This window comes from Pteropus alecto, unplaced genomic scaffold (genome assembly GCF_000325575.1).
Source record: "Pteropus alecto unplaced genomic scaffold, ASM32557v1 scaffold115, whole genome shotgun sequence".
Taxonomy (NCBI): domain Eukaryota; kingdom Metazoa; phylum Chordata; class Mammalia; order Chiroptera; family Pteropodidae; genus Pteropus; species Pteropus alecto.
The window spans coordinates 1,683,325-1,693,558 of record NW_006436814.1 but is presented as its reverse complement, the minus strand read 5'-3'; the positions used below and the strand labels follow the sequence as shown (position 1 = coordinate 1,693,558).

General features: G+C 46.4%; 1 protein-coding gene across 3 annotated transcripts in view; it reads right to left on the bottom strand.

The window, feature by feature from the left end:
• Positions 1–4,326, bottom strand: part of DESI2 (desumoylating isopeptidase 2) — a 55,850-nt gene extending 51,524 nt beyond the window's left edge. The window contains exon 1 of one of the 3 annotated variants that reach the window (XM_025048500.1): positions 4,000–4,326. Coding sequence is in view for 2 of the 3 variants with exons in the window: in XM_025048499.1 (XP_024904267.1) it covers positions 4,000–4,041 (42 nt within the window). In the remaining variant the exon portion in view is untranslated. The remainder of the gene's footprint in view (positions 1–3,999) is intronic. The other 2 variants (XM_025048499.1, XM_006914264.3) reach the window with 2 other exon arrangements.
• Between the last annotated feature and the right edge of the window lie 5,908 nt (positions 4,327–10,234).

Here is a 10,234-nt window from a genome sequence, read left to right as displayed (position 1 = left end):
ACACTCTGTTTGCTGCTATGCCCTTTTACAACTAAGAGGGGACAACCGAGAATAAAAGCCAGCGTGCTGAGGACAGCAGAATAGAAGGATGGAAAGTCTTGGTCCCTGACGACCTGGCTGTGATGCTGAAGTAACCCAGGGTCTGTTTATCTCTGGACTTCAGTACCCTTCCAGTTAAAGCCGCTGATTGTCAAGTTCTGCGACTTTTAGACAGAATCGACCAAACTGAAACAGAGACAGGACTTGGTGACCTGACTAGGAAGGGTTTGCAATAAAGAGGAATTTAATTTTACTCCCAGGGTTCTTGGGGAACTGAGTAAAAGATAAAATTACAACACAAGAGGTACTGAGGAGTGGAGGTGTTGGATAAAGGGGACAGGTCTGAGATGGGGAAAGGATGGAGGGGGAAAAGCTTGTTCTTGGACATGCTGCTTTAGTGATATTATGGAATCATTTAGATGAAGAGCATATTTAGGAGTCTGGAACACATCCAAAAAGTGTGACTTAGATCTGCTGATGTATAGAAAGCCTGATCCTATCTCACGAGGCATGACCTCACTCTCTTGGATGAGTCTCATGGAAATAGGAGCGTCAAAAGAATGCAGTCCAGACCAAAACTGCCTTAATTTGAGGAGTCCTAGAAAGTGTTTCTTTTCTATTAAGACTCTGAAGAGGTACAGATATTATTTTAAAATAGGAAGATTGTTTACAGAATAAACCTAGAAATTAATAACACTACTGCATATTTTTATTTTATAAAAATCCATTAGCAGCCAGGATCATCTGAAAAGCACATAATCTGGATCTGTGACAAATGAAGACCTTGTGCTAATGTGACCACACTAGAGACTGTCCCAGTAACTGCAACTAATATGAATCACCTGCTTTACAATGTACACCAGTAAAAATTAGGAGTATGTGAATAACCTCATTCCCAAGACCTGGAAAATAACTCCAGGACATGTTTTATTGGTGGTAGATTATCCCAAAGTACAAAGTGAAACATAACCACTGAGAAGGTGGCAAGCAATAATTTAGCAGTGCTGGGTAAGATTAGGTAACCTTATGAGGATTACACTACTCCTCCATGAGAAGGAATTAATACAGGTGACCCTGACACAATTATTTTGTACAGAGTTACAGAAGAAAACTGATTAGCATCTCCCAATGTAGCGAAGAGGAAAAATACAGTCAGAGCTGGAGCAGGTGATAGTTTCACAGACAAGAGGCACAAGGACATATGGCAAAAGGTCCCTATAAACAGTGACTGCAAGAGCAAACCAAAGGCTGATTTTCATGTTTACAAAGGCTGGACCAGACAGCTGATGTACTAGGCCTGTACAGACCACAGCAATCCTCATCAAAGGCATCTACAACAAACAGCAAGTACTACCAAAGATAAAAGGAATGTGCCTTTGACATCAAGCGAAAATGTTTCAAAACGCAATACTGACTTGGGAAAAGTGAATATAATTCTAAAACATAACTTTGATCATACTGCTCTCAACCATAAAAACTTTTAAGTGGGCCCCTTGGCTCATAGACCCCCTTAACCCTTCATTCTAGCCCCAGACTAATAAAAGTTCTAATCAAACTTTCCGTTTTGTCTCCTTTCATGCATCTGACACTTTAGTTATACTGCACCAGCTGGTATCACCCAAGTCCATCCTGCGTTTTCCTCCTCCTGCCATTCTTCTCATGCTGACGGTTCTCTGCCTGCAAAGAGCCTACTGATCCTTCAAGTTTTGCCCCTTGTTATCGTTCCATGTTCCCCGATCCTACATGTAGCCCTCCTCCTTTCCATCATGTTCTGCTCTTATCAAAGTCATGCTATTCTGTTTTGAATTGTTACTACTGTGTACCTCCCCTATGAGATCCTAAATTCCTTAAAGAATTCACTTTTGTGACTTCTACAGGGGACTAATAAATAATTGTAGATCGCTGTGTTAGTGACATAAAAAATCACAGACAGAAGCCCTCAAAAGAACATACAAGGACAAGTTTACTAGAAGTCTAATAATTCCGATAAATATTCATATGCTCCTTCTCCTCTTGTTTATAGGAAAAAGCAATATATAAGAAATAAACATAGGAATTATTCAGTAGACAAGATAATGAATCACTGTGGTCTAGAAATTCCAGACCCTATTTTTAGTTATCTGGGCAAGTTTAATTTGCCTTTTTCTCTACTTGCTTCCTCTGCAAGTACCTACTTTACAGAAGTGATGTGAGGAACAAGATCTTTGTTAATTAGTTAATATGTTTAACATTGTTCAGAACACTCCTCCCTTTAAAATATACTGGTTTAACTATATCTAGCTTTTTCCACATTTACCACAATTAGCAATGTTTTCTGTGATTCACAAAATACCTAAAGTATAAAGAAGCCCATTATATGCCAAAGAACGTACTTTTAGTTTTACTAAAAAAGCAAAACTACTCTCTTCCTCTACTTTCACAGATTCTTTTTAGGCTATGAAACTGTGGCCCTCTGCCCATTGCATAATCCTAATTTACAGAGGGGTTCAATAATCTAGAAGAGGCATGCTGTGTTCTCAAGAACAGAATATATCCTAAGGGATGGTGTGTAATAGTCTAAAATAAATAAGAAACCAAATTCAGATCACTAGGAGGTGGGGGGAGTGGGCAAAGAAACAGTAAATGGCAATGAAAAGTCTTGAAAAATAAAGGTACATACTGACCATGAAAAGTTTAAATCTGGAGAATTATTTCTTAACCAGTGACACAGGCCAAAGAGCTTACAAAGTGCCCTGCTTTCCTAGGACCTCTAGTTCTGATTATTCTTTTCTGTAACTTTCTATCATGTTTCACTTTTCTCAGAATGTTAACTCTTCACCTCCAAGCTCTGATGTGAACTCCCCTGAGAACTCACCTCAAGTCCTAGGCAATCTCTCCACCCTCGTATAATTCCCTGGTGCCGGTAAAGGAACTCTTTTCTCCCCAAAATGCTACACTGTAAATTTAGAAACTATCAACAACGCAAGAAAAAAGTTTAGATCTGTGAATGAGAACCGAGACTCCAGACCTCTAGTATTTCTGCATCTTTAAGACAACAAAAATGATGAGGACTTTTCACTTGCCAATCCACAAAAAGAAATTTTAAGAAAAATTTAAAAATTACAAACCAAAAACTAATCACCAAAAGTAAACAGAGGCAAATATTTGTTTAACTGTAATGATAATTCTCTACCGGGTATTTCAATTGCAATTATAAGGCAAACCAATCCTTGGACGTGATTCTGTGCGCGTCCAGCACTCCAAAGTTAGATGACATAATAAACAAGTTCTTCCCTTCCCTCTCCTGTGGTCACGTCAGATACCTGTTGCATCACCTGGAAAGGGGCCTTCCGAATCTAGGCAAGGAGCATTGATCTCTAAATGATTCGGTTGGGCTGTTTTCTTGATAAATTTTAGCCTCATTTATTTTAACGAGGTCGCCTAAGAGGCAAGGGTGTGGTGGCTCCTGTTCACCTGTGCAGAGATTCTAGCACACAGGCATGGACAGCTGCGACTTTCTGGACTCCCAGGGGCTTGAGAGTTTTGAAGACTTGGGCTTGAAGAGAGATGTATGGTTCGGCAGAAACAGAGAAGCGGGGGGAGTAGGAGGCAGATGAGACGGGGTAAGCGGGGCAGCCCTGGAGTCCCGGTGGCAGGAGCGGGAAGTCAGACCTGCGATGGAAGCTTGGCGGAGAGAAAGCTCGTCCGCCAAGGTGTCGGGCCCAGGGCCAGGGTCCGGGTCCGGGCCAAGCTGGGGGCGCACGAGAGATTCAAGCCGATCCGACCCCTGGCCAAAGCCCTCGGGCAGACTGGGCAGCACCGAGACGCGCGAGGATTAGAAAATAATACTCCCCTCCCCCTCCCCCCGGAGAACTCGGCGGGAGGCGGAGACGCGAGGCAGGAAGCGCATGGGCCGGGGTCCGAGCCCGGCCGGCGACAGGACCTGGGCCGGGGCCCGGGGCCGCCAGGGGCCGCACTCACCATGTCGTACACGTTGAGCACCACTAACTGGTTGGCCCCCATCCTCCTCCCCGCGGCCGCCGCCTCGTCCTCCAGCCGCTCCGTCTCCGAGGGGCCGAGGCCGCTCCCACCCCCGCGGACGCTTCAGGGGGCCAGAGCCGGGCACTAAGCGCACAGTCCGGCCCGCGGCAGCCGGCGCGGGAGCATCGGGAACCCGCACCGCTCCCGGGCGCCGCCAAGACCCTCAGCACCGACCGGGCCCAACCGTTGGCTGGCCAGTTGGCTGGCCCGCTCCGGCTCAGGCGCCTCCCCTGGGCGGCAGACACGTGGGGAAAGGCGGGGCGTGAGCGGGGGGCGGGCTCCGGGGGCCCCGGGGGCGGAGCCAGCCCGGCGCCGGGGGCCGAGCCCGCCTGCGCTCTGGCTCTCCGCGGCCGCACCTCGCTCGGGACCCAAAATGGCGCGGCCTCCGGCCTGTGCGCCCGGCGGGAGCGGGGCCCGGAGGGACTACAGCTCCCGGCATGCACTGGGCCCTGCCCCGGCCGCCGCCTGGAGCGCAGAGGCGGAGTCTCAACTACTCCGGCCTCCGGCGCGGCGCGCTGCCCGGCCCCCGACTACAGCTCCCAGCATGGCGTGCGGGCCCCGGTCCTTGCAGCCCGGGGCTTCCCGGGAGACTACAGTTCTCAGCGTGCGGTGCTCGGGGACTGCGCCAGGTCCTTCGCGGTCAGCCCTTGGCTGGCGGTGAGGTTTTTCTATCTTCGTCCCCCTCTTCGCTGATGTTGCTGCTGTTTCTGTCGCGTTGAGCTCGATGAAGCCAACGAAATGTGGCAAAAGACCATACTAATGACCCGGTTTTCCAAATCCCACCTCACTTTTTTTGTGTGTGCAAGGAATGGGAGTGGGGAAATAGAGGAAGGCGGGTTACTGGTGGGGGACGGGTGTACCTTGCATCCAGTTAATCCTCAATAAGGAATTTTACATTTAATGAAACTATCCCGCTGAGGCGGGACGAGAATACAGGACGCAGTCGGTGCTTTTGCATGCATTCAATAAAGTGTATGTCTGCCGTGTGCCAGGCAATGTTGTAGGCCCTGGGGAACACGGTAATAAACGGGAGGGGGGACAAACGAAATATCAATGATCTGTGGCTTTGCAGAGAATTAAAAGAGGGTGAACTGACAGTAATCTTAGAGTGGCTGCGGTGTGAGGGTCTCTTGACAAGGCGAGGTTTAAGCTGAGCTCTGAATGACAAAGCCAGCCCTGCAAATATCAAGGGGCAAGTATCCTATTAAAAAGGAACCTCAAAGCTAATGGATTAAACCAATTAGGAAGCTATTGCACAGATGCTAAGCTTTGGACTAGTTTGGAAGTAGAGTCTACAGGACTTGTTAATGGGTTGGGTGTTGAGTTTGTTAGGGAGAGAACATTCAAAGATAACTTACGATTTTCGACTTGGGAAATTGTAGGGGTGGGGGTGCCATTTATAAGACGTGAAAATTGGGAAGAACAGGTTGGAAGGAGGGAAGTCAAGCGTTATGGTTTGATCACGTTAAGTTGGAGATGCCTTTTAGCTATCCGTGATGTCAAGTAGGCATTTAGATAACTGGAATCATGGCCATTATAGATTCTAAAGCCTTGGGACTGATTGGATGACCTAGGAAAAGACGTAGGTGAGAAGAGAGAAAGAGGCTAAAGATAAAGCTCTAGGACCCTCTTTTAAAGATCAAGTGGAGGAGGGAGAACCCCGCCAGGAGAAAGTGGTGACACAGAAGCCACAAGACTTTTAGATTCAGCAATGGAGATTGCCGGTGGCTTTGACATGAGCAGTGTCAGGGCAGGAGTGGCATCCAAAGAATGTCTGGAATGGTCGGAGGAGTGAATGTAAGGTGAAGAAGGGGAGGCTGTAGGCAGCTTGGGGGTAATAATGGGAAAGGGCCGCATGGTCAATGGAAGGCATTTTAAATATGAGAACACTAAGGGATACTTGTATAAAGAGAGAACAATTGGTGTTGTAGGAGAGAGGGTGAGATTTCCAAGGGCAGGTAAGTGTAAGGTATCCAGTGCACAGGTGGTGGGTTGGCCTTTGACAGGAGGGTTGCTTCCCATGGTGACAGCATGTAAGGTAAAATAAAGGTGCATAGTGATGGCATAAAAGATATAGAGACAAATGAAGGCAGGTTAGAAATTTTGGGGTGGGGGAAATGGGAGTGTTCTAATTTGCTTTGATTTTCTCAATGACTGAGAGACTAAATGATCATGGGAGGGTCAGAGGCGGGAATCTGGAGAGAGAGAAGGTGTAAAATAGGGGACACTAGGGAAATGGACTTGAACTGCCTGGCACTGTTGAGTGACAGTAAGTGTTCCCCAGACAGGTTGTAGACAAAGTTCTAAGCTTCATCTTTGGTGTACCCACGGCTTTGCTTCCTTTCCCCACTGTGGCCCTCCTTTCTGCCCATCCCAGCTGCACAAACTACAGTTGTGGGGAAGGGCACTCTCCGTTAACGCCTCACTTAGTCCTAGCTGCGCGACTTGACTCAAACTACTGCATCACGTCACCTCTTACTCTACCCACTGCCTTTGTCCTTTGTGATCTTGTCTAGTTACTCAGCTGTAACTACCAATGTACGTTGAAAAGTCTGATGCCCCGATCTCCAGCCCCCTTCTCCCCTGAGCACTAGGCCAGTATAACCTGCAGCCTGTTGGACTTTTCTACCAGATATATTAGTTACCTATTGCCGCTGTAACAAATGACCACAAATACGGTGGCTTAAAGCCACACAACACAAATTATTGTACAGTTCTGGAAATCAGAAGTCCAAAATGAGTCTCCCTGGGCTAAAATCGAGGACTGTGTTCTTCCGGAGGTTCTAATCTAGAATCTGCTTCTTTGTCTTCTTAGCTTCCAGAGGCTGCTCTCATTCCTTGGCTCCTGGACACATCGCCCAGACCTGTTTCCACCTCCATCTCTTCTTTGACTCTCCTGCCTCCCCTTTCACTTATAAGGACCCTTGTGATTGCACTGGGCCCACCAGGATAATCTAGGATAACGTCAGCTCAAGATCCTTAACTAATCACATCTGTAAAGTCTTTTTTTCCCATGTAAGCTAATATATTTGCAAGTTCTGGGGAACTGGATATGGACATGTGTGGGGAAGTATTGTTCTGCCCACCACACAGAATATCCCATGGTCAACTCAAATTCATCAGGTACAAAACGGAATTCACTGTCTGATGATGCAATGAGTTGCATTGCTCACATAATTTAGGTATTGATCCACCAATAACTGAAATTACTCCTCATTCGTTCATTCATTGAACAAGTATTAAATGAGTAACTTTTATGTATCAGCTTCTCTGTGTCACTAGTACATCATAATAGAACAGACATGACTCCTGGCCTCATGAAGCCTACACACCAGTGGAAAACAGAAAAAGATAATTATATATTTATTCTTTAATTTCTAATTTAAATGGAAGGAGACAAACAGGTGTAGAGCGTAATAGGGAGACAACTTTAGATTGGTTGTCAGAAGACAGAAACCATATTAATAGAATTAACAAAGAAAATTTAATATAAGGAATTATCACTTGCGTATTGGAGATCTAAAAAGACAAAAACAGGCATCAGAGAGGGAGTAAACGCCAGAAGCTTGGGATTTAAACATTTTTAAAGTTTGGAGGAGAGCGCTGTGGAGCTGGAATCTCAAACTTCGAACAAGGAAGATTGGCAAGCCGGTGTCTCTGAGGGGGCACAATGGCACTGGTCCTGGATATTTTTTAAAACTTCCAGCTAGGCATCAACGACCACTACCAAAATCTGCTGCCATTGCGGGGACAGAGAAGCGTGGCTAAGTTCATGCTGACAGCAAAGGTGAGAAACAGGAAGCCCTTGCCCTCCTCCTACCCACCTCCCTCCAGTACCTAGTGCTAGAGAAAGCTACAGGGAGCTAGGTGGAGAGCAGAGATGGGGTTCGCAGAGTCAGGGGCTCGGCAATTAGAAAGGCAGATTTGAAACAGAGAGAGTAGTAACCTGGATACAGCCTCCCACAAACAATTTCTTAGGCCACCTAGAAGGAGGCATAAGTTATCCAAAGCATTATAAAGGAAAATGAATTTTAAAGCTTATTGCTACGTGAGCCATGTTGATATGAACTGAGTCCAATTGTTTTATTTATAGTTGTATGTCAAATGACCTCAAAAAACAGAGCTTAAAACAAATATCATTTTATGGTTTCTAGGGTCAGGGGTCTGAGCATGTGATTCGTGTTTGGGTGAATATTTCTGGCTGAGGGTCTCATGGAGCTGGAGTTGTCTGATGGCTCGACTGGGGCTGGAGGACCTGCTTCCAACCTCACTGATGTAGCTCTTGGGAGGAGGCTTCAGCTGGTCGACAGGTGGGCCTCTCTGTAGACTTGCTCATGACCTGGCGGTGGCTGCTTTCTGCGTGAGTGTGGCACCAGCAGAGAGTGGGAGAGTGAAAACGAACCACCAGCGTCTCAAAACGTCATCTTGGAAACGGCCTACCATCAATTCCGCTGTCTTCTCTTGATCATACAGAACAACCCTGGAGCAGGTGGATCTCAGGGGGCCGTCTTGAGGGCTGGCCACTGCAGATGGCTGCGTGAAACTCTGTCTCCTCCACTGAGGTGGTTCCCAGAGTGAGGGATGGCTAGTGTGTTCCAGAATCCCAATTGGTTTCCTCCCCACTCTATCATGAAAAATATTGGGGAAGTAATCTTCAGTTCCCCTTCTTGGCTAGATCAGTTGTCTTTGGTTGACTACACTGACTGCTTTGGTTGGATAAGTAGTCAGTGTTAAAAGATGGGCATGTGGATTCTACAGTAGGTCCTGAAACAGGTCATTTCCCATTTCAAAATTTCCCGCTACCTGAGGAGAAAACATAGTTGGAAAATTCAGAGGATAATGGCGCTTTTGTCTTAGATGTCTTTAAATTGAAGTGATCATTTAAGCTGTTCGTAAAGCTTGTTGATGTGGCAGTGAAATGTAATTGATCTTTGATCAATCTTTGATTGCTGTGGCTGTAGTAACTGCTCAGGTAGGCACATTACTCTGTATCTGGAATGGGTGACCACTTTAAGCAAGGCATATAATTTTCCGTGGCCATGGGTTAAGATTTCAACATAGCTCACCTGTCAATCCTGTACTTCCTGTGTCTGCAGGAGAATGGTTCCATATCGGTGCTAAGAAAGAGATCATCCTTGTTGAAATTTGGGCAATAAACTACTCCGGTGGCTGTTTCATTCTTAATTGGTACAATGTGACCTGGGGCCCAGATCCTGTGACCAGACCAGACATAAATTTGGTTTGCCATTTTGGTTATCTGTGTAAGGGTGTTTACTGAGGAATTCCATAGGATGGGCAGATAATCGAATAGTGTTGTTCATATGAATGTGACCTGTTTCTGATCTTTTTTTCATGAGATGGAAAGGAATGCATTTGCCTACCGAATAGGTGTATCCCATATACCAAAGGTCAGATTAGCCTGCCCTGGCACTGAGAGCACATCTGGCACACCAGCTGCCGTTGGTACTGCTACTTGGTTAAATCTGCAGGAGTCGACAGTCATTCTTCAGGATCCATTCATTTCCTGCATGGGCCAGACTGATTATGAAACGAAGATATGACAGAGACCACCAACCCTGCATCTTTTAGGTCCATAGCGGTGGCACTAACCTCTGCTACCCCCCTGAAGAATGACATGATTTTCTAACTCGGGCGTGTGTGTAGGGGACAGTTTTAGAGGCTTTCCCCACAATGACGGTGACTACTCCACAGGCTGGGGACCCAATTACTCCAATTGCTAAGTATATCAAGTCCAATTATGCACTTGGGGGCTGGGGAAAGGACTCATGGGTGGCTGGAACCACTGTGACCTTCATAGGTCCCCACTCTAAAGGGGGGTTTGATGACACTTTAGGTGTCTGGGGATCAAAGTCAACTCAGACCTGTATCTAATTGTCCTCAAAATGTCTGGTTAATCCCCTTTGTCCAATACGCTCACCTGAGTAAATGGCCATCGGTCTTTGGGGCAAATTGTCATGGGATAGACTTGCCATAGTGTTTCGGGGTCCTTCTTTCTAGGGACCTGGCCACCTCTTTAGTCAACAGATTCTGGATCTGAAAATCTACTCGGGTCTGTGGACTGGAGCAAGGGACTGCGACCTTTCATTAAGACAACTGTCCTCAGCGTCCTCCTTCATACTTGTTTTTTTCTTTAATAAATGTTAACAAACATTGT